The 26,520-nt window shown below is 33.3% G+C and overlaps 1 protein-coding gene across 1 annotated transcript in view; it reads right to left on the reverse strand.

The window, feature by feature from the left end:
* LOC145254336 (uncharacterized) overlaps window positions 1-26,520 on the reverse strand; it is a 392,524-nt gene that overhangs the window by 15,586 nt on the left and 350,418 nt on the right. The window contains exons 5-6 of the mRNA XM_080113016.1: window positions 20,540-20,712; window positions 9,797-9,859 (exon numbers count right to left, since the gene is read on the reverse strand). Of these exons, the coding sequence (XP_079969142.1) occupies window positions 9,797-9,859; window positions 20,540-20,712 (236 nt within the window). The remainder of the gene's footprint in view (window positions 1-9,796; window positions 9,860-20,539; window positions 20,713-26,520) is intronic.

Here is a 26,520-nt window from a genome sequence, read left to right on the forward strand (position 1 = left end):
GTATCGTGCGCACCGGGTGTTACTTACAACTAGATTTAACTAAGTACTTTATCCATTACGCCACGTAGACAATTCTAGTATGAATTTTGGAAGCCTTAAACCTATTCTTATTTAGATACACAATCTATCTACTTCCACTATACGTCACTTCTTATTACAGCATAATACTATCTACATGCGCGCGTGTGCGTGTACGTGCATCATATGCATAACACAGAGGAGAAGATTAATAATCCGAATAATCCAATTAAAACGGATAAAAATACAATTTCAAAGTTATGCATGATCGATCGACTAAATGCGATTTCAAACTTTAACGTGATAGGCCGACTTAATAACGGACAAAGCATCTGTAACGTGGCCGTTACTTTTTAAGTGTGTCGTTACATTTCAGACCTCTCGGACCCACACACGCTGTCCAATACCGCCGCAAAGATACAAACAAATAAAAATGAAATAAACAAAAATCCGACACGGTTCTTTTTTTCTGTTTTAACAAAAGGCATTACTTTCCAAATAATGCCTGCTTCTTGTTGTTTTTTTTTTCATTTCGTCTGCTATGAGATTAACAAAACCCTCTCGACGCCAGCTTAAAAGTCTATCGCAACCGCCATCAAGAGGCCACACGTCCAGCTTCCCCGGTCTTTGCTTCTCTTCACTCCTTTTCTCTCCTTTTCTTGTGATGCAAGCTCGTGCACATTTGCTAATTTGCATGCGTGCTTTAACGGCTGCTACTGTTAATATTTTCGCAAGACAGCTATTCTACAGTTGCTGTTGACTTTCCCACGCGCTTATACGCGCTCTGTTGAACATCTTTTAAAAACGCATCTGTTACATCTTATAAGTCTTCTTACCATGTGTCCATTGAAATTTCCACAGACGTGAATGTTGGCTGAGGGATGGGCAGACAGAGTATGATCAATTTGCTTAGCAATACTCCCAAAGATAGCTACTCCATCAATGTGGAGACTGTGAAGCTGAAATATAAATGCTGTGCTGTAAGTGCTACTCTAAAGCACATGTAGGTATATTTGGGGTCTTCTTTGGAGATGTACCTGTCACAGAGGAAGGTATCATTGATGTAGGCATATAGACTGATCAACTGACGAATATAAAATCTCTACTTATGCATAAAAGGTACTTTGTATGCGTGTGTATGTTCGTTCCTTATAAACTCCGAAACGACTATATCGATTAAAACAAACAAACCACACATATGTACTTTATATGTATGGGAGCGTGCTTAGATAGGTATGTATCGGAATGTCCCCGATACGAATCGAAAGCCAATAATATCAAAATGCTGATTAAATAAGGAACAGTTCTATTTTGGCTAAAATTAATATCACAAGTGCATTTTTATCACCGCAAAAGGAGAAAGATCTGGCGTATAAAATCAACAGTAAGTTCTTTGATAAGACGGGATTACGTTCAAAATGTTTTCGTTTAGACCGCAACTGAACCTTGACACTGGACATTTTCTTTTTAAACCTTAATTCGAGCCATTATATGAAAATAACTTTATATAATTAACAGTAGTTTCTCTACAGTGTAATGTAGACTACAATGTAATACGGATTAAGCCATTGCGAGGAGGTGTGAAGCCACCTTTCCGATACACTGCTGTTGATCCCTGACTAGAGAAAGCGATTGATGACCTGAAATGGTCTATTTCATCGAAGAAGTATTAAAAGTGTGGAACATTAGTTGATCTTATTTTAATCCCGGGCAACGTCGAATCTCTCAGCTAGCATATTATAATTAGAGGAGAGCAAAGGCAAATCTGGAATAACAGTTTTCTTCATCTCTCAAGTTTACAGGCTAAGTTTCAAACAGGTTTTCTTTTAATGCAAAATAATGTAAATTACGTAGCGCATTCGGCTGTGTTCAGACGAGGCGTGGAATTGAGAAGACATAACTAATCGAACTAAGATGACAGATTGGATGGAATATATTTAATGCACTTCAATTTGATGAAGTTTCCTTTGACGTCTATTATTTCGGCCGAGTTTCACTGTAACAATCATACTTGATTTCAGCGTACGTGCTTCTGAACGTCCGACACGATTGAACCAAATAGAAAAGTTGAATTTTCCAAGCGTTTGTCATTCCCCTTTGAACTAGACTCTCTTTGTATTTCTGACGGTATAATTCGTCAGCGACCTCAATTAACCTTAGTATGAAAAGGAACAGAAATGGACGAGTGTTGATATTCGCAGAGTGCGTGCATCTGATCCGCGGGTTTAGCGATGAAAATGTATATTTCTGAATTTTTGAGCTGAGGATTGATAATACTAATTATCTGGTTTATTCGGTCTACTGTTTTCATCATAAGTGTTATTTTCACAACGGTTCGGTCGATGTAACTTTCGACCTTCTTCAGGTGTATCTTCAAGAAATCGGAAATCTGCGCGGAATTTAATCCGAACCCCTTTAGTTAATCCACGGGTATAGCATGCTCTCGTTTTGTCAGCCTTAAAGTAATTCTCGACTGTATTTTCAGTGTCGTCCGTGCTGACTATTGAACCTTCAACCATCAAAAGAATATAACTTACAACAGAATTTAACCAAGTACTTTTGTGGACAATTCTAGTATGAATTTTGGGAACCTTAAACCAATTTTTGCTTTTAGATTTCAATCTTATTACTCATTATATATATATATATATATATATATATATATGTGTGTGTGTGTGTGTGTGTGTGTGTGAAATTATTATATATATATATATATATATATATATATATATATATATATATATATATAACACACAGGATGAGCAAAGTAGCCCGAATAATTAAAATACGGCAGAGGAAAATGTAATTTAAATGTTCCTGGACCTTAAACCTTTAGAAGAATGTAACTTACAACTTAATTAAACCAAGTACTTTATCCACTACGCAACGAATAATTCTAGTATGTAATTTGAGAACCTTTAATCTGCTTTTTGATGTTCAATCCTACTACTCATCACTGTTTATTGCTATATATATATATATATATATATATATATATATATATATATATTAAAAACCTGGCGGTTAAAAGATCAAATTCTTTCAGTATTTTTATTTTTAAATAAATATTGATTCATTTAAAATTTTAATTGTGGTCTTATACTAAAGCCTTCATAGAATGGTGTAGACAATACTTTTGTTTATTTGTCTTTTTTCTTACTAGCCATAATGGTCTTTTAACGCAGTCTCTAGTTCTCGAAGTTCTTTAGTAAAAGCCCAAAATTTTAAATTTTAAATAAATATTTATTTAAAAATACTTCACCAATTTGATCTTTTAATCGTCATGTTTGAAATTTCATTTTCACCGTGTTTATAAACAGTGCATTTCCATTACTTCATATATATATATATATATATATATATATATATATATATATATATACATATATATATACATATATATATATACATATATATATATATACATATATATATATGTATATATATATATATATATATATACATATATATATACATATATATATATATATACATATATATATATATACATATATATATATGTATATATATATATATATGTATATATATATATATATAGAGAGAGAGAGAGAGAGAGAGAGAGAGAGAGAGATCTTACTCGGTAAAAAATAGTGAAACAGAGGGCAAGGGGAAAAAAGAAAAATGATTTCACGTAAATGGATGGTCTGGTAAAGAGTAGAATATCCAATAACGGTAAAATCTAAGACAAATTAGTTAAAGTTCCGTATCCACAAGTAAAAATCCAAAAGAATCGCATTACTGGAAGATGTTTCAATGTATGACTTACTTGTAGTTTTATTAAATACTTTGCAAACAAAATCCGAATCCGCATTTTGCTAACCCCTACCCTCTGATGCGAAGGAAAGTATTACTTTCGAAACTCCGCGGATTAAGGACAATCCACTTGATTTGTGTTCCCTTTTGGAAAATTAAATATGTTTTTAACTCTTCTTAATGTGTTTTAACATGTTTTATTAATTATTTGTTCTCACTCATATATATATATATATATATATATATATATATATATATATAAATTAAAAATTACAATTAAATTTACCAAAATGATCCAAGATGGTAAAATTAAAGTATATTATAAATATTAAAGAATTAATATTTATAAAATTATCTCAGCCAGATGTAAAGGCTCAATAAAACCAAATAGGAAATAGAGCTTATAATACGAGCAAACAGTTAATAAAACATGCTAAAAAACACTTTGAAATTAGTTAAACACATATTTAATCTGAAAAGGAAACGCTAGATAAGTGGATAGTCCTTAATCCGCGGAGTTTTGAAGAAATACTTTCCTTCTCATCAGAGGGTAGGAATTAGCAAAATGCGGTATCGGATTTTGCATGCAAAAGTATTTGATGAAACAACAAGTAAGTCAAAGATCTTACTTGAAAACAAAAAATGTGAAGCAGAGGGAATATGGTGAAGAAAAAGGTGATTACACACGAATGGATAGTCTGGTGGAAGATAAATAATCCAGTGATGACGGTAAAATCCAAATGTATAACTTCAAAAAATTAAAAGAATTTCCATTTGCACAAGTAAAATCCAAGGAAATCCCGTAATTGGAAGAAGATGGTCCATAATAATCCAAAGGCAGAAATCCATGGAATAATTCACAAAAAAGTGTGTACAAGGAAAAAACGAAAAGATTCCAATAATATTAATAAAAGAAAAATAAGATATGTTTTATTAACTGTTTACTCGTATATATATATATATATATATATATATATATATATATATATATATATATATATATATATATATATATATATATATATATCACATTACAAAAAGTAATGTAGTTTACGAATTCAATTGTCAATAGTTTTACATCACAAAAGTAATTCAATTTACAAATTATCAGTGTGTTGCTGACTATGTGGTTCGACCCTTCTTAAATTTGCAGACTCGAATTAACATCCATATTCCAACCAAAATAAGATTGGGCAAGTCTTGTCGCTCTCATCCCTCCTCTTTCACCTTGGAATCTACCGTTGACCAACACCCCCATGAAAATCCAGCGTATACCAATGTGTCTATCTTAACTCTCTCCTTTGTCCCCATTTGTACATATATTTTACATAATTGTAAACATTTTATTTTATTCGTACTTCCACCCATCTTTCCTTTTTTTATTCACCCTCTGTAAAATTTATATGAACACCCCATTAAGTCTCTGCTCTTACGTGATATTTTTTTTTTTGCACCGACCAACGATTAACTCCTGATGAGTTTGTTGGCGAAACAAGCCCCTGGGGTTTTTGTGGCTATTTTTTTAAAGCAATATATATATATGCTCCCTATCTTAGGTTGAGCATACTGAGAAGTGATATACAAATTACCATTAGCGTATGAAGCGATGCTCTTTGTGTAAACAAGTTAAACTTAGGTATTGGACGACGTCAAAAACATTGTTAAATCACTGTCCGCATAGCCGAATAGCGCACCGGCTACAAGCTCCAACTTTCATATAGGCGGTCGTGTTTCGAACCTGGCTTGAGGTAATTGCTTGTCTAGCCGCACTGATGAGCTGCAACACAGCAAAACAGCACTGTATGTGGATGACTATATATATATATATATATATATATATATATATATATATATATATATATAGTACCACCATCTACCTAACACTTAATCCTTACTCTAGAATGACCTCTGAGCTTTAATAAGTGGTGTCTTCCCGCGTAAAAAGTAATAAAAAAACACATTATATTTATGTAGATTATATCTATGACGTACAACGTATGCATGTAGATTATGTTTATAAGCCTATAACGCTTTTCAACCGTAGCTGTAATGTATTGTATGCATGCAGTGGAGAGATATTAACTTGATAACACTTGAATATTATTTTACCATCTTCTAGCATGCATATTATTAGAATATGTCTACATGAAAGCGCACACACACGAATGGCATAAGATATAAGAATAAGAGATTTGGGAAAATCTTTTTAATCGATTTTCGGCCAGAAAGTTAACTGTCAAGGGGTCAAAGTTCAACGATTTGACTTTCGAAAACTCTACCAAACTCCACCGGCAATTTTAGCTCTAAACACTTGAAATTTTAGTTATAGGTTCATTGGACATGAATCAAACTTTTTAATATGATGTGAACCCAAAACAATAAATATTACGGGGTCAAAATTTGGGTCAAAGTTAAAAAAAGACCGTCTAGCCAATTTTTGGTCTAAATATTTGACATTTTATATAAAGTGTATTCAGAGATAGGGAAAGCTTTTTAATCGGATTCTTGGACATATATTTGGCTGCCAATGGGTCAAAGTTCAAAAGATTTTACCTGTGTGGTCTCTAGCAAACTATTCAGCCAATTTTTGTCTAAACATTTGAAATTTTACATAAAGGGTATTCAGACATGCAGTATAACGACACGTAACTCTTGAAGTAAAATCATACACGTGCAAGGCCTTTTTTTTTTCACTGACACGTTCAATATAAACAGAACCCCCTCCACACCCACTCACCTATGCAACCCGCAGTTCCAGTATAGTTATGACCCACTTTAATTTCACATTTACATTCTGTTGTTAAAGGTTTTGAAAAATCTTCCAATAGGACCTAATGCAATTGTCTCTAATTTTGACTGGTGACATATGGCCGAGTGGTTCTAGACGTTGCATCAAAGTTTACAGTTACCCAAAGGTGCTGAGTTCAATCCTGAACGAAGGCAGTGAAAAGTAACATTCAAAAACAGAGAATCAGCAACTATGCCCCAGAGCCTAGCTGGAGTCCGAACACGGTACCCCCGTAATAATAATAAAGAGTTGGGTTCGAGACTCCTAACAAACGGTTCCCTAGTTCGATACAAAACACCTAATGAAGGCCGGAGGATAAAACGGCCGAAACGTTGTGACTATAACAACCAAGATGAGGAAGTCAGTCCGACAATCTCAATCAAGTCCTAATGCGTTCTTTCCCTTTTTTATCCTCTTTCTATCACCTTTTTTTATAGAGAGCTCGCATTATTTTATAAGCTCTTTATTTTTGAAGAGCTCCTTTTTTCCATTTCAATTTCTCTCTAATCTCTTCCATTTTTCTTTTCGGCGTCGAGAGGGTCCAGGTCGCCTGAAGAAGTCCTTTTGACTGAAACAGATGGCTATTTGTAGCGACCATAAAATTTGTACTAATCAAACACAACTTTTTCTACTAATCAAACACAACTTTTTTCACTACTAATAAAACACAACTTTTTTTCTACTAATAAAGCACAATTTTTTTCTACTAATCAAACACAATTTTTTTCTACTAATCAAACACAATTTTTTTCTACTAATCAAACACAACTTTTTTTCTACTAATCAAACCCAACTTTTTTCTACTAATCAAACACAACTTTTTTTTACTAATCAAACGCAACTTTTTTCTACTAATCAAACACAACTTTTTTTCTACTAATCAAACACAACTTTTTTCTACTAATAAAACGCAACGTTTTTTCTACTAATCAAACAATTTTTTTCTACTAATCAAACACAACTTTTTTTCTACTAATCAAACACAACTTTTTTCTACTAATCAAACACAACTTTTTTCTACTAATCGAACACAACTTTTTTTCTACTAATCAAACACAACTTTTTTCTACTAATCAAACACAACTTCTTTTTCAACTAATCAAACACAACTTTTTTTCTACTAATCAAACACAACTTTTTTCTACTAATCAAACACAACTTCTTTTTCAACTAATCAAACACAACTTCTTTTTCAACTAATCAAACACAACTTCTTTTTCTACTAATCAAACACAACTTTTTTCTACTAATCAAACACAACTTTTTTCTACTAATCAAACGCAACGTTTTTTCTACTAATCAAACACAACTTTTTTCTACTAATCAAACGCAACGTTTTTTCTACTAATCAAACACAACTTTTTTCTACTAATCAAACGCAACTTTTTTTCTACTAATCAAACACAACTTTTTTCTACTAATCAAACACAACTTTTTTCTACTAATCGAACACAACTTTTTTTCTACTAATCAAACAACTTTTTTCTACTAATCAAACACAACTTCTTTTTCTACTAATCAAACACAACTTTTTTTCTACTAATCAAACACAACTTCTTTTTCAACTAATCAAACACAACTTCTTTTTCAACTGATCAAACACAACTTCTTTTTCTACTAATCAAACACAACTTTTTTCTACTAATCAAACACAACTTTTTTCTACTAATCAAACGCAACGTTTTTTCTACTAATCAAACACAACTTTTTTCTACTAATCAAACACAACTTTTTTCTACTAATCGAACACAACTTTTTTTCTACTAATCAAACACAACTTTTTTCTACTAATCAAACACAACTTCTTTTTCTACTAATCAAACACAACTTTTTTCTACTAATCAAACAACTTTTTTTCTACTAATCAAACACAACTTTTTTTCTACTAATCAAACACAACTTCTTTTTCTACTAATCAAACGCAACGTTTTTTCTACTAATCAAACACAACTTTTTTTCTACTAATCAAACACAACTTTTTTCTACTAATCAAACACAACTTTTTTTCTACTAATCAAACACAACTTTTTTCTACTAATCAAACGCAACGTTTTTTCTACTAATCAAACACAACTTTTTTTCTACTAATCAAACACAACTTTTTTCTACTAATCAAACACAACTTTTTTTCTACTAATCAAACACAACTTTTTTTCTACTAATCAAACACAACTTTTTTCTACTAATCAAACAACTTTTTTTCTACTAATCAAACACAACTTTTTTTCTACTAATACAAACACAACTTTTTTCTACTAATCAAACACAACTTTTTTCTACTAATCAAACACAACTTTTTTCTACTAATCAAACACAACTTTTTTTCTACTAATCAAACACAACTTTTTTTCTACTAATCAAACATAACTTTTTTTCTACTAATCAAACACAACTTTTTTTCTACTAATCAAACGCAACTTTTTTCTACTAATCAAACGCAACGTTTTTTCTACTAATCAAACACAACTTTTTTCTACTAATCAAACACAACTTTTTTCTACTAATCAAACACAACTTTTTTCTACTAATCAAACACAACTTTTTTTACTAATCAAACGCAACTTTTTTCTACTAATCAAACACAACTTTTTTTCTACTAATCAAACACAACTTTTTTTCTACTAATCAAACGCAACGTTTTTTCTACTAATCAAACACAACTTTTTTTCTACTAATCAAACACAACTTTTTTCTACTAATCAAACACAACTTTTTTTCTACTAATCAAACACAACTTTTTTTCTACTAATCAAACACAACTTTTTTCTACTAATCAAACACAACTTTTTTCTACTAATCAAACACAACTTTTTTCTACTAATCAAACACAACTTTTTTTCTACTAATCAAACACAACTTTTTTCTACTAATCAAACACAACTTTTTTTTACTAATCAAACGCAACTTTTTTCTACTAATCAAACACAACTTTTTTTCTACTAATCAAACACAACTTTTTTCTACTAATCAAACGCAACTTTTTTTCTACTAATCAAACAACTTTTTTTCTACTAATCAAACACAACTTTTTGTCTACTAATCAAACACAACTTTTTTTCTACTAATCAAACACAACTTTTTTCTACTAATCAAACACAATTTTTTTTCTACTAATCAAACACAACTTTTTTCTACTAATCGAACACAACTTTTTTTCTACTAATCAAACACAACTTTTTTTCTACTAATCAAACACAACTTTATATAATTACTTACTCTTTATCTTCCATTGTTGATGTTTTGTTATTTTTTGTGCGTTCCTTCTTTTTGTCTTTGAAACTGAAAAGAAAACCGTAAATAATTCGGATTAAAATGTTTTAAAATTCATTTATACATAACTAGCGGGACCTGTGGAAATTCCACAGGGGACTCATTCCTATGTAATTTATTGATGTTGGCATTCTGTATATATTCAGTGTAAATGGAGGCTCTGATATTATTTTAGCTTTTTTGTTAAAACTGCAAAAGTATTTATCTAAGCTAGTACAGACGCCTGGCAAAGCCCGGTCGTAAAGTACAGTTAGATATGATATTTTAATTCTTGCAGATTTTGTATATATTATTATAGAGTTAATGTTCCATCGATTTTTGTATATTATAAAGTTGCGATTTCAAAAATAAAAAAAATATATCCATATGACTTGGGGGGCATTATCTTGAATCGAACCCAAAATAAAAACATGATATATATATATATATATATATATATATATATATATATATATATATATATATATATAACTTGAGTTCCTTCAGCCATAATCGCAACCGAAATCAAAACTAATGAATAATTCCTTATAAAATTATTTATTAAAAAACCCACAGATCACTGGAGTACCATCATTTATAATCGAAACCGAAACCAATGATTGTGAAGAATTCTTAATAAAATTATTTATTAAAAATGTAGGTGACTTAAGTGCCATCAGCTATAATTGAAACCGAAACCAAAACTTATGAAGAATTCTTGCTAAAATTATTTATGACAAGAAATGGAAGTGCATAACAATTGAACAACCCGGATGTAAGCGTGATACAGAAAATAACACACACTATCGTAATAATGTATAGAAGACCATAATCCAAAACTTTCTTGAAAATATTTTCCATAATAATTCCGAATAGATTGACGATATATAAATGGATGAATATTACAATATCAATTGTAACATTGTTTTATTATCTTGCAAAGATTTTGATTTTATATAAATAAATAAATTTTCTTCGCTTTGTTTATTTGTTGTTGAGAAAAAATAACTGAACGTTGTTTTAATTAGTGTGATGTTAAAGACGTGATATTAACATAGAATGATCTTTAAGGCGATATCGACGGTGATGATGATAATCAGAATAATGATGATGATAGTGGGAATGACTATGATAAAAATGTTGACAATGATGATGATTATTATGACGATGATTATGATCATGATGATTATCATGATGACGATGATGGTGACTATGATTATAATGATGATTATCATGATGATAACAATAACAATGATGATGATGATGATTATGCTAATGATGATTATGATGAAGATAATTATGATTATGATGACAACGGTTGTGAGGAGGAAGTTGATAATTACGATGGTGATGACGATGATGGTGATAACGATGACGACGATGACAACGATGATGAAGATGATGCTGATTATGATGATGATGATGACGACGACGACGGTGCTGAGGAGGAGGAAGGTGATAATTACGATGGTGATGACGATGATGATGATAACGATGACGACGATGATGATGATGATGAAACAAAATATCCACTCTACATATTCTGGTGGTTCCTGTAATTCAGTCGAGTTTTAACATTCTTTACTGAACCATATCTGACATTAAAGAAATGGATCTCCAACTGTAGAAGCTTTTTACTTGGCATGCATCGTCTTTAAGGTCGCTGTTAATCGCCTGTATATGTCCAAATCAGGTGGAGATTAAATCTTAGTTCAGGCAAAATTGTCTTACAACCCGAAAATCCTCGACCTTGAAAGATACTTTCAGGTTACAAAAGACTGGATGATGTTGCATGTGAAAGAGCATGAGATAAATAAGAGATATTATTTCGCGATATAAGACGCTAACCAATTCAAACAAAACGAATAAAACGAACAACGATAAGAATCTGAAGAAGAAAGAAAAACCAATGCAATTGATCAAACGGTAAAGCGATTGCATGATACATTTCTTTATGGGCAATACTTCATTCACACTGAATGACAAATATCTTTTTCATACAAAACCAGCTGATGTAACAACTCCTTAGTTGAATGTGCAATACGGAATTAAAAGAGGCATGGAACAAATATTTGCTAACTAGAACCCATCAAGCAACCTCATTAAAAATAATGTTAAACAAAATAAAGATTATATATGAGCAATCTTCTATCAGATTGATGGATATAAGTATCTACCGATTATACAATCTGGCATTATAAGTTTAGTGAGTTTTGTGAAATAAGATTAGCAAGAATATGATAATTGGAAATACCACAATATTAGGTGATTTAGTACATTTTCTAGTGTATTTGCTTTTTCGCCGTATATATATATATATATATATATATATATATATATATATGTATGTGTGTGTGTGTGTGCGCGCGCGTGTGTGTTTAGTAGGTTTGGTGGAAGTGTTGTTTTTCAGCAGGTCAACCATTATTAGACAATTTCAAACCGAAAGAGCATATATTTTGTATTTTTTTTTATTCAAAACTTATCAAGGTTAAAATTCACTCGAGGATAAGAATTAATAAGGTGGATGTATTGACAAATAAATTATGATGCATATTATGAGAACGATAAAAGTAATGAATCCAATTTGAAGACTAATGAAACACTGGTATTATTTGGATTCATCGAACTACTATTCTTGTCTTGAGCGTCATTTTCACAAAGTTTCGACCGATGTAACCCCCGACCTTCTTCCGGTGTATCTTGTAGAACTCGGGAATGTTTCTGTCGAACAGAAGTATGCTACCTCCGTGAAGTAAATAAAATTCTCTCCAAATTCCCGAGTTCGACAGAAACATTCCAGAGTTACACAGAAACATTCCAGAGTTCGACAGAAACATTCCAGAGTTCGACAACATACACCTGCATCATGTCGTTGATTACATCGACGAAAACGTTGTTAATTTGACACTCAGGGTAAGAACAGCAGTCCGATGAATCCAAATAATACAAATAACCAATCCTCATCTAAAAAATTCAGAAACGTTATGAAGGACTGTTTATAACAAGTGTCTATTGAAATCAGATTTGGAGATGACCATATTGTAGACAACAAGGAAGCGATCTTGGAGCAAAGTATTCCATAGATGAGAAGGTAAGACATTTTGGAAAGGAACTCAGTTCATAGAAACCCTAATCGATGTTAGTCATACGGATTGTTTGTAAATTAGTTTTTTTTATGGGCACATATGTTGTAAATAAATAATCTATAAACGATAGATTCCATTTAACGTCTAGATGGGCTTATGACGGATACTACTAAATAGTAGTACGGCATAGTCACGTTGACACATCCATTCTCGTTAGATCACAGAAGTTAAGCAATTTTGGACTTGGTCAGTACCAGATGGGTGACAAATTTGGGAATTCCAGGCGCTGTATGTAGGAGGACGTCGACACCTTCCTGCAAGAGTTGCACAACCCTAACGTCGTCATCTCCTCTAACGGAGATATACATGCGACTGGGGATTGCTTGTGAATTTTATACTCCCATGGAACTTCCTCCTTTGAAGTAAGTCGGTAAAACCCGCATATGGTTAGTGCCGTTTCCAAACGTACTGAATAGTAGTACTCATTGTGACATCTGGGCGCAATGGCAATTAAGGGATGACAACACTCGTCTAAGCTCTGAAAATTGGCAACAAACTACCGGATACAGTTAAGTACCTTATAAAGAACAGATTTATTGTAACCCATGAAGTGGAGCCTTACAGGTATCAATAATTCAAATCAGAGTGGGTCTGGTAGTAATAGCAAATAAGGAATCCTCTGGTACACTCAAAAGCTATCAGGTTGACAAGAAAGTTCTTGCGGCTTTTAACTTTAAGATTCAGATTAACATATCTTAGGTAAAACAAACTTTAGTTATCGAAATAAGCACCATCAGACACCATCAACACATTTTTGCCAACACAAAACAAGTGTATTTATGCCAGTAACGTAAAAATCTTGAGTTCTAGTGGCGATGAAGTCGCTGAAGGCGTTTTGATATCGCTTAGGTTTTTTAAGCATTATAAATTGTCAAGATGCTTGGACAAATGGTAGACGGTAGGTGAGAAGTTTTGAGAGTATGGCGGATGAGGCAGTGTTTCGTGGCCCAATTCTTTCAACTTCTGCAGGGTGGGTTTAGCAACATGCGGCCTGACATTGCCACGGAGGAGAATAGGGCCTTTTCTGTTGACTAATGCTGAGTGTTGTTGTCGACGTTTCTGGTGCATTTCATCCATTTGTTGACAGTACTTCTCCGCCATAATGATTTCACTTGCATTCAAAATAATTAATGGATGAGACCGGTCGTAGGCCACCAAACAGTCAGCATGATATTCTTTTGGTGCAATTGTGGCTTTAGGAAGTGTCGTGGAGCTTCGTCGGCGTCTAACCACTGAGATGAGCGTCGCCGGTTATTGTAAAGAACCCATTTTTCATCAAACGGGTCGTTCTTGTTGCGTAAAAGAAGAACGATGACACATCATAACGGCATTTCTTTTGATTGTCTTTCAATTCGTGAGGCACACATTTATCAAGATTTTTGTCTTTCCAATCTCTCTCAAGTAGTTGGAAATCGTCGTATACGTTAAGTCTAATTCAGAAACAAGTTCTCGAACAGTTGTGCGTAGATTGGCTTCGACTAAGGTTTTTAATCAATCGTTGTCAACATCCGATGACCGACCACTACACTCAACTTCAAGACTCTCGTCGTCCCCACGAAATGTCTTAAACTACCATTGTGCTGTGCGTTCAATAATGGTTCCTGTACCAAACGCTTCGTTGATATCGCGAGCTGATTTAGCAGCTTTTCGGCCTAGTCTGAATTGAAATAAGAAAATTGCGCGGATTTGCTTTTCTTCTATGTTGTATTCAACGTTCTCAAAAGAAGACATAATTGTTTTAATACTGATGTAATTTAAACAGTTAGATAAAGCAAGAAACGCCCTTCAAAGTGATAAATAAAGAAAGGTATTATAACGAAAACTTATTTAAAAATATATCATTTGAAATTAAAAATTCCGCCAGAAAATTCATATCCACTACTCCTTTTTGGAGGGACCGTACTCCTTTCGCGAATTATTAAACGATAAAGATGAAGGCTATAAGTATCGCTTTTAAAATTTTTAACGTGTACGATAAATGGATATGCTACGAGATTTTTTCTTAAGATAAAACTTTGTAATTTTTACAATCTACACAATCACAGCCATTTTCAATGAACTTTTGCCAGGGATTCAATGACGCATCTCTACTTCTGACGCACGTCTATGACGAGGGGTTGTTTTTTAGAGTTTCACACCGTCAATATCTGCAACAGAATAATGACACTTTCAGTTCATAAATGCATAAACTCAGTCATCATAACAATGCAATTTGCAATTCCCTCTGATCCATTATAGCGGAATAAAAATAGGAGGCGTTACTTTTGGAATACCTCTTGTATACAACACTTACAGCAGCTACGAATGAATCAGTAATCTAAGCACAGCAGAAAAAGTTTTCACAAATACGTCTTCTTCTCAGCGCTGAGTCCAGACCGTAATAAGGGAGAAGATAATTGCCCGTCTTAACTTACAATTTTAGTCGGTGATCGTTCGGTACTAGTACGTTTAAATATGGTCCTCCGGGTTTTTACGCCGAATTATAATCGTAAAAGCGCAATGCACAATTATTTAGGTTTAACTAAGCTGCGATTTTCGCAACCTAATCGTGCGGAAACAATCCGGATTTGTTGCGCAAATCAACTCTCGACATTTGTTAAAAGCGCAGTTTCTTGCCGTTGTTCCATTCTTATGAGATGCACCGAAGTGAGGAATTAGCTTCGAATGCATGCAGAGAGAATACAGTGACGTCAACAATGATTTGCAACGTAATCTAATAGAATTGTTCAATGTTGGCTGTATATATATATGGTTGCATTTTACTGTGTAATATCGCGTTGAGTCGGAACAAGTTATTTTTAAATTCTGAAAACAATTTTCTGTTTAATGGCCATAACGTATTTAGTACATATTCAAATACATTGAGGACATTTCCTAGACTGCTGAAAAGAAGGTGGGCTCCTTCTACCATGCTAGTAAATTACACACATCAGAGAGTATTCTATGTCTTTACAACGCCACAACTCGCTCATGGATAGAGTATTGTTACCATACTTAGACTGTTTTGGGGGTTATTTTTCTTGGACAAATCATTTGTAATATTAAAACATTTTCTTTGTAATTGGAGTAAAAATCACGTAATAAATGAATGGTATTAATGTTACAGAGATTTTCTAAACTTTGGATAACAGGTGACACACATTCCACTAAAGTACTTACATTCCACTAAAGTACTTGTAAAACACGGGCAGGAATACAACAGAAACACTCGTCTAGCTGAAAACATTATCAATAATTCCCCCTACTCTTTATCTCTGCCTAAACCTAAACGTACATTCCATGAACAAGGCTTCTTTCTTAGTACTGCGCGGCTGTGGAATTGTCTTCCATTTTCCTGCTTTCCAGCTGACTACAATATGGTTGTCTTCAAGTCCAACGTAAACAAGTTCTTGATGAGCCGTTCCACTTGTTAACAAATTTACAGAATGTCCATTACTAACGATTACTATATTGTCCAATTGACTACTGTAAACTCTTAACCCTTATCCTCGAGTGGTCTCTGGGCCTGGATATGTGGTTATGCCTATGTAAAAAAAAAACATTGCGGTGATGCAACAGAGGCTAGAGCTTTGCCGATAGTGCGGGACCTATTAGATGTTAGATTCTTTTTTGGACCCTGCTTAAGGAAGAGAAACTAATGGTAGATACAGACAAAAGACCGCAATGTCTACTTTGTGAGAATAAGGTATCAAAGAAGAGAAATAACGTCGACTACGAGATTTTAATATCAGTTTTGTGCCCCGTCTAGACAGGAAAGCTTGATCTGAACAGCTATCCCCACCCCATATGTAGGTAAAGGATTGCGTCGGAAGTGAGATATCTTCTGGGGCGATAGAAGGATCCAACCATTTTTCTCGGCGACTTTGGCAACGAATTTGATGTGCGTGTTCTATTTCAGATCAGGAGTGAAGGTCAGTCTCAGAACCTTGTCAATATATGGTGCTTTCTCAAGGCGATAGCCATTCATTTCAACTGAAGTTCTGTTAGTATCAGAGCATTGGTGGTGAAAAGATAGAAATTTAGTTTTAAATGCATTAAAATTAATCCGCTATTTTTTTTCTCGCCGCATCACCTGCTCAAGATCAGAAGAGACCATTTTTTCATTGCCGATCTTTGAAGTGTTGTCTTAGATGGTAGATGTTGATGAGATATCGACTTTAGTTTCCACAGCAGTCGCAATTGTCAAAGCAAAAAGACAAACGATCCTTTGAAACTAGCCAGGATATATTCCGTTGCACTGTACTTCGAAAGATATTAAGAATAACTACAAGGTTGACTAGTAGTTTTGATTTCTTTATAACAAATTTTTATAGCTTTTTTTGGATTTAGTCCATTTTTTCAGAGACGATTTTTCATTACTCAACAACATCCCTTCCTTTTGAAACTTCACTTCTTCTGAAAAAATAGATTCCCTCCTAATATTTTAAAGTTGGAGGATGAGTCCCCTTGTTTCTTCAGTTGCTTCAAGACTGAATACAAAATAGAATTCAAGAATCAGTTCTTGACAATCAGCCCTTTTGAGACACACCGCCTGGGTATTGCGTAGGAGCTCCGCCTTCCCAGACCGTGCGACCCGTCTTTCGAGTGGGACAAGTTTATCGCCTAAGACGCCCCTAGTGGGGAATGCCGATTGGAATTCTCAGGAAATTTTTATTAGGCCAGAGTGGTCTAGAGTCTTAGGGGCGCTGGCTGGCTGGACATCCCCACTTTCTGACCTTATGTAACATCTTGTAGCAAGTAAATATCGCCCCCCCCCCTTTTGAAACGTCACTTCTGAGAATAAAGATTCCCGAGTTCAATAAGATGCATCTGAAGAATGTCAGGTAAAACGTTGTGTGAAGCACATTCAAAATAAGACTAGTACTTCAAGTAATCCAAAAAACGTTTCTGAATTTTTGAGATGAGGATTGGTTATTCATATTATTATTAATCGAACTACTGTTCTTATCTTGAATGGGATTTTCACAACGTTCATCGACCGATACGTTGTGAAAATCAAGATGAGTACAGTACTACGCTGAATAATAATATGAATAACCAAAATAATTAATTTTTTTCGTTTGACGTTATTGTTTAAGAATATTGAATATATAATAGTAATATATAATAGTTTAATAATATTAAAGTTATTGGTTAATAATATTGAATATATAATAGTTTAATAATATTAAAGTTATTGTTTAAGAATATTGAATATATAATAGTTTAATAATATTAAAGTTATTGTTAAAGAATATTGAATATATAGTAGTTTAATAATATACAAGTTATTGTTTAAGAATATTGAATATATAATAGTTTAATAATATTAAAGTTATTGGTTAAAAATATTGAATATATAATAGTTTAATAATATTAAATTTATTGTTTAAGAATATTGAATATATAATAGTTTAATAATATTAAAGTTATTGTTAAAGAATATTGAATATATAATATGTTAATAATATAAAAGTTATTGTTTTAGAATATTGAATATATAATAGTTTAATAATATTAAAGTTATTGTTTAAGAATATTGAATATATAATAGTTTAATAATATTAAAGTTATTGTTTAAGAATATTGAATATATAATAGTTTAATAATATTAAAGTTATTGGTTAAGAATATAGAATATATAATAGTTTAATAATATTAAAGTTATCGTTTAAGAATATTGAATATATAATAGTTTAGTAATATTAAAGTTATTGTTTAAGAATATTGAATATATAATAGTTTAATAATATTAAAGCTATTGTTTAAGAATATAGAATATATAATAGTTTAATAATATTAAAGTTATCGTTTGATAATATTTAATATATAATAGTTTAATAATATTAAAGTTATTGATTAAGAATATTGAATATATAATAGTGTAATAATATTAAATTTATTGTTTAAGAATATTGAATATATAATAGTTCAGTTCCTTGTTTTGTTTCTTACTTTATTTTTCTTCTTCCTTGCCATGTTGTAACGTTGGAGAAAGAAGTCTGTTTTTTAAGTACATGGGTCCTATGCCTTATATATATATATATATATATATATATATATATATATATATATATATATATATATATATATATATACTTTCGTTGCTCGATGGAACATGCCCCTCACATGTAAATAAAAAAACCAACAACAACAACAACAATCAAACTGCATTTGTTATTGGGAGCCACTGCCAGCCCAGTAAAATAACGGGAACTGGCGCGTGACCAAAATGAATGTACTGTGCCGAAGTAACAACGCTGTGTCTATAAAGCCATTCTTAACATGGGGAATTGATTATGTGATGTGATTATTCTGTGCTTTACTTAACAAATAAAAATAGAAAAGTGTGACATATTAGATAACAGGTGTTACCGTCCGACTATAATCTATAATGAAAATAAAAGAATGGACTAAAAAATAATTATAACCCAGTGCATTTATTCTGAAGGGAATATTGTGTTACAAGGAAAAGAAAAAAAAAACACTGCAGCAGACCTGAACAGTGATTTCTGTAGTGTTTAAGTTTTTCCATGTCACTTTGTCGTAATTTTTCCGACGATTATCATCGAGTAAAGGCTTGATTTTCAGATTAAACAAGAAATTTAAGGTAGTACTTTTATTGTAATAGTCGGGGATCAATTTGTAATGACACTGTTCTAATAAATTGAACACACTTTTTTTGCCACCTCAGGTGTTGATGCTGCCCACTAGTCGTTAAATATATTCCTTTTCTGCATGTAAGATGTACACATTTTTTCCAACGTATTTTGGTAATGTGATAAGCGCCGTAGAAATTTGCGAAAAATTGGAAAGGAAAAATCTCAATGCTAGTGGCAGCGTTAATAACGAGAGTGGCCAAAAAGTGGGTGTTCACACCCTTCGCTGAGTAACCCTGATAATGTATATAGGCAAATAAAGAGTACGGCTTATCTAAAGGAGTTTAACTTTGTCCAAAAAAAAAAAAAAAAGCTCCCTCTCCTCTCTACGGGTAGTTGTAGTTTCGTATGGTTATTTTCGATAAATAATGATTTGTCAGAGAGAAAGATTGCAACTTCTGGTAGCGTCATCCGCCGTGACAACTGGAAGGTGCATTGCTCTAATTAGCAGAGGTTATTTGCAAGAACTGTGACACAAAGGTCGAAAAGTGGGATTGAGAAGTCAGCGCTTCCGAGGAGGGGCACTTTGCCATGCAAAAGGGCTTGGACAAATCCATCAGTATTCTCTGGTAAAGGCACCTCAGGCGATTAGTAATAAACCTGTTTTCAAAGAGAGATGGCTAAAGCCTGGGTGGTTGACCTCCTAGAACTGCACAGAAGCAGAATTATTCCGCAATCATCAGGGTCTAGATCGTTACAGGAATGGTCTAATCTCCGTTTATTTTGGGACCCAAGTATGAAAATCCCTAGCTGGGTTGCTCTAGTTAGCAGATAATTATATGTAATACTTCATGATGGTGCACGTGGGTCGCATCGACTATTCAAAAAGGAATTACAAAAAAAAAAAAAGTTTCATGTTCCGTTTATAATTTCTCGTCGGTTTACGAACAAAGTCAAAGCTACAAAGTTATTGATTGAGACGTTACCTTTGTCTTTCCTTTGGGGTCGTTGATATTTTCTTTTTCGCTCCAATCCATTGAATGAATGCCTTCCGAGCTGACGTTTTAGGCACGTGACCTTGGCACTTCGTATCAACACTCTTGAAAACTTTACGCAACTCATCTATCTCTCGTGGTTTAAGCAGATGAAGTAATTTATTCTGAAAAAAAAAAAACGACAGAAATAAAAATCATAAACTCAGATTATTTTTTTATTCTTCTTCGATAAAATATGTATAGCATAAGGTTATAGGCGGTTTCACGTTTATATTAAGCAATGTTGAGCATGTCACTACCAGGTGGGTGACTGTTTGGGAGCACCAAGTTCTGTGTGTGGAAGGACGGTGACATCTACTTGAAAAGTTTTATGTCGATAAAAATCTCGCTTGAGCAGGACAGACAGATTACTGGGGAGCACTAATGATTTTGATATTCTCTTAACCCTTGGACTACGATGGTATTTTTACATACATTGCCTACGATGGGTGTGAATTTTTCACATCACATAAAATCAAGTCTAGGGTCTTTGAGAAAGAATTTTATAAAAAAAAATATACATTCAAACATGAGTTTCACGCATGGGTTTCATTCATTGATTAATGCGGGGCAAAAACGAATTCCATAGTCTTGAAGACATCATTGTGCAGTTGTTTCTAATAGTAAACACTTACTAATAGTAAACACTAGGTATTAAAAAATTAACAGCCAGCGTAGCCTAAGGGTTAATAAATTCCTCCTTCGAAGGAATCGAGCTAAACACGCCCATTTCATTTTAATCACGTGATTACGGTGTAGTGATAATAAACCATTCATTAAAGTGCCGCTTGTTATGGATTTAGCTGAATACGATATTAACTATACACCATAAAATACTATTTAAACACCACTTTTTAATACTATTTAAACACCACTTCATTTTATATATCTATATAATAAAGCTGAATGGCTGTGTGTATACACGTATAGGTTTACTATTAAAAAAAAAGACTGACGGTATATAATGGCAGAAGGGGTATAAAGGAGCAGAAATGGGTATGTTACATTTTGACATTCTGGGGTCTGCATACGCGCCCGGTCCCAAATGAATGGAAACAAAAAACTAAAAAAAAAAAAAAAAAAAAAAATTGTACAAATATTTTTGATATAGATGCACATAAGAATACTTTGATAAGTATGTATCAGCTTGAACAGGGATGGTATATAAAAATTCTATATATCTATCTGCGTAAGTATACTTTTATAATTATGTTTCAGTTTAAAGAAATGTGGTATAATAAAATTATAGGGTCTGCGTTCGCGCCCGATCTTCATAGAATGGATATATGTCACAAAATTTAAAAAAGTGTTTTTAATATAGATCCACATAAGAATATTGTGATAAACGTGTTTAAGTCTAACAAGGTATGGTATAATAAAATTATGGGATCTATCTGGATTTCATAGGAGGATTTTTAATTTTTTGTACTAAAATATAGTTTAAGAAAAATAAGTTGTTTGTGAGTAATGTCGAAACCAATTCAGGTTACCGAAATAGAAGCTTATCAATATTAAAATACTCTATATAATAAAGCTGAACGTGTGTGTCTCTGTACACGAATAGGCTCCTATACGGCTTACTATTATATAAATATGTGTATGTTAGATTTTGAACAGTGGTAGTTCATTAAAATTGTAGGGTCTGCGTACGCGCCTAGCTCCTAAAGTATGGAAATATATAAATATAAAAAACAGTTACAAGAATGTATATGTATATATATATATATACATGTGCATAAGAATACTTTGATAAGTATGTTTCAACTACGACACGGATGATATAATAAAATTGTGGGGTCTGCGCTCGCGCCTATCCTTAATAGAATGAAAACATGCCACAAACTTAACCATAGAGTTCTTATATCTATCCGCGTAACTATACTTTGCGAATTATGTTACACTTTGAAGAAATATATTATAAGGAAATTATGTCGTCTGCGTTCGCGCCCTCAGTGGTATTTTCTTTAGGGAATAACGGCTTCGTCAATTTCCACAATTACTAATTCTAATTTAATGGGGTTCTTCAATAATTGTTTCGAGCAAATGTCCCTGAAGTAGCCATAGCATGACATTGTTACCTTTTAACACATCTTTGTCATTTGCGCACATTTTGTCACTGGTGTCTTGTATGACCCAAAATATAACAGTTGGATAAAAGTCTCCAATGGCAGTTTGACCTTTCCAAAAATCTCTCATGTTTGATGGAAATTAACTTTCCTTTATGTGAAGGACATCTCCATTATTTTATTATCTGGTTTGACCGTTTTACCTCTGTCATTTGTCTTTGACAAACAAAGGTGCTCGTCTGAACTCCAATCTCTGGTCCCCCCTCGCCAATCTTTTACAAAAAACACCCGTCTAGCTGAATCCACTGTCAAAAACTTTCCCCACTCTTTATCTATGCCTAAATCAAAACGTAGATTCCATGAACAAAGCTTCTTTCTTAGAACTGCACGCCTGTGGAACTCTGTTCCGTCTGCCTGCTTCCCTCCTGACTACAACTTGGATGTTTTCAAGTCCAACGTACACAAATTCCGGATGAACCGCCCCCTTAAGTAGACACTCTAAATATCCACACTAACGTACTGTACTTACAATAACCCTTATCCCTGAGTGGCTTCCGGGCCTTGATAAGTGGTGACCACCTTGTAAAACACACACACACACAGAGGTGGCTCCTGTCTAGTTATATGTTGTGCCTTTAAAAAGGCCTTGGCATTGTCATGGGTTCCCCAAATCTGACTCATGCTTGCTACATTCATCTTCATACTTTGGTGAATTCTGAATCACTAATTCTTTCCTTATATGCACCTTTCCCATCACCTTTTCCATCACCTTTCCGATTTCTTTTTCCCGCTTCAGCTTAGTGTCTAATCCATAACAATCCGATAAAAAAAAAGTAAGAAGAAAAAAAAGAAAAAAATTAAAAGGGGGGTTTCGTATTGTACAGGTCCATCGATATCTTTTTGTTTATTAAATTGTTAGGTGAAAGTACAGAATAGTTACAAAACACACGCCAGTTCGGTAACATAAGTGCACACAACTGAAAATAAAATGATTTTTGTTTTATAATTAGAAATTTAAATCATTGTGAATCTATCCAAACGGTCCTTTCTCTCGCCAAGTCAATCCCCCATCCAAAAAAACATATAGAATAAAATGATTTTTATATCGTAAATTGCTTTAGCAATTATCGCTACACCGTAATACGTGCTTAAATTTTTACCAGACGAAAAATTGGGAGACAAAAGGCTCGGGAGAACTTTTCGTCTGATGTTTCTTGTTAATTATTCGGTTATATTTTGAAAAAAAAAATGTAGTACATAAGATAAAACGACTTTATGTTTATGCAAATATATCGACAATGCATAATGAAGTTATTATTTAGAAACCCATCCTTTTACATGGAGAGCGTTTTTTTTTTTCATAATTCTCTATTTCAGAGAACAATTTAATAAACAATAGATACCGTAAAATTAAATTTAACTCGAAAACCCTGTATAAAATAGCACGGTTCGTATTCTGTTTGAGTACGAATGAGTTTTACAAATCTTTATTTGTATACTAGCGGGGGTACCCGGCGTTGCCCGAGTGTTTGTTTCCAGGACGGGGGGGAGTTTTAAAAAATGTTATGGTAGGTAAGTAGGAAGGATCAAACCCGGAGTCATGAGTAAAAGTAGGAAAATAAAGTGTGAAAAAAAAAACAAACATCTGCAACGTTAACAGTTCGGCCACCAAGAAAAGTCCATTCCAGTTGTTTAGGAAAAAAAAAAAACCGACTACGGTAGGTCGGCGCGAACGTGAAAATATAATATGAATTGTCCAGCACGCTAACCACTACGCCACAGAGCACTGCAGCTTAGTTTAGTGATTTTAAATAACTTCACATGAAAGAACTACGAAGCCAAACCGGTGTTCTCTTCTCAACTGTTCCTTGTGAACGATCCCCAAACGGTGTTAAGTGGTGGCAGGGGGAGGAGGAATTTATTAGAGAGAAAATATTTTACCACTTCCATTGATCTTAACCGATTTTGGCCGTGACTTCTCAGCAGAAAAAGTATAGAAATCTAAGATTATCGAGGAATTTGAGAAATAATAAGCCTATAACACACCTCAGATATTGTTCTGCCGTTTGTGCATATTATATTTGCATGAAATATCTTGATTTTTAATCCTATTAAGGTCAAAATCCGACGGGAAAAAATGAGTTCATTTTATTTATATATATATATATATATATATATATATATATATATATATATATATGTATATATATAAATAATAATAATAGAGAATAGATAGATAGATAGAAGAAGATAGAAGAAGATAGACAGATAGAAGATAGATAGAAGAAGATAGAAGATAGATAGATAGAAGAAGAAGATAGATAGAAGAAGATAGAAGAAGATAGAAAGATAGAAGAAGATAGAAGAATAGAAGATAGAATAGAAGAAGATAGAGAAGATAAAAGACATTTGTGTGTGTGAAGGAGAGAGAAAGAGAGAGAGAGAGAGAGAGGAAGGGGAGAGGCAGACAGACAGACAGACAGACAGACAGACAGACAGACAGACGGAGATCGTGACTCCACAACGGCTACTACTTTATATGATTTGGAGTGTTCTTAAAAAGGTTTTGTATCAAAAAGCCTAGCATTACAACTGCATTTTATAAGTATAATCACCGCACAAGCAAAAATGCCCCGCGTATAAAATCAACAGTAGGGTTTTTGATAAAACGGGGGCGCGCTCAAAATGAATGTTTCTGTTTAGTCTACAATCGACCCATGATACTTGACTTTTGTATTCTAAAATTAAATTTAAGCCATTATATAAAAATGATTACATAAAATCATTAGTAGGTTCTCTACAGTGTAATGTAGAATACAATGTATTGTAGACTAAGTCTCTGTGGGAAGGAATGTAAAGATTCCTCCCGAAGTGAGTTATCAAATAGGTCAGACATTCAATCGATTTAATCGAAAACAAGGGCGATCTCACCGATTGCCATGACAATAAAAGTATTGGAAGATTCTCTTATATTCATTCAATCCCGTGCAACGTCGGGTTTCCCTGCTTATCATATTTAAAAACGGCATGTTTGTTTTTAATCTTTAACGTCATTTTTGTTTTTAATTTAAATGTAAATAATGCTCTTTACAACGATAGTACTAGCAGGGGTTTCGGCGTTGTCTGGTCGTAAAATACGCACCAATATTATATTTTAACTCAGGCGGAAAACTGAGACCTGCGCATGCCAGTATTATGTGTTTTTCTAAACAGTTCACTTCTTATAAGTACAATTAAAAATACTCGAGCTGAGATCGAAACCAAAACCTAAAGTTAGTGAGTCAAGTACGATAACCATTAGGCCAGCTTGACATGTCCTTTAAAAAGTGTTTTCAGACCTACTTATTCTTAACATAATATGTTAACTATTAAAATGTTTTTGATCATTAATGAGAGTAGATATTTAAATGCCCTCCTCCACCAGAGCATTGTGTGACACAAGGTCAGAAGGTGAGATACAGGCAAGCTCCCCTAAAGGAGGGGCATACTTGCCTCGACAAAAATTGCCTGAGCATCCCCATCGGCATTCCCCGGTCAAGGCGCCTCAGACGACAACCAATAAAACTGCCTAACCCGAAAGCCGGGTGGCAAGGCCTAGGAAGGTGGACCTCCTGAGTGATACACAGGCGACGTACTTCAATCTGATAAGTACTAAGCTGGTTCCCGGCAAGCACCTATCCGGCTGAGTCAAGAACGGATCCTTGACGTGTACTCTACCAGTCTCCAAGCCGCCATTATTATTATAATGAGGGTAGATATTTAACTGCTGCCCACCTCAGCAATATGTGACACAAGGTCGGAAAGTGGGTAGCTAAGCAAGTTCCCCTAAAAAAGGGGCACTCTTGCAATTATAAAAATAGTCTGAGC

Source organism: Euprymna scolopes, chromosome 3, assembly GCF_053919585.1.
Source record: "Euprymna scolopes isolate OS-2025 chromosome 3, ASM5391958v1, whole genome shotgun sequence".
NCBI lineage: Eukaryota > Metazoa > Mollusca > Cephalopoda > Sepiida > Sepiolidae > Euprymna > Euprymna scolopes.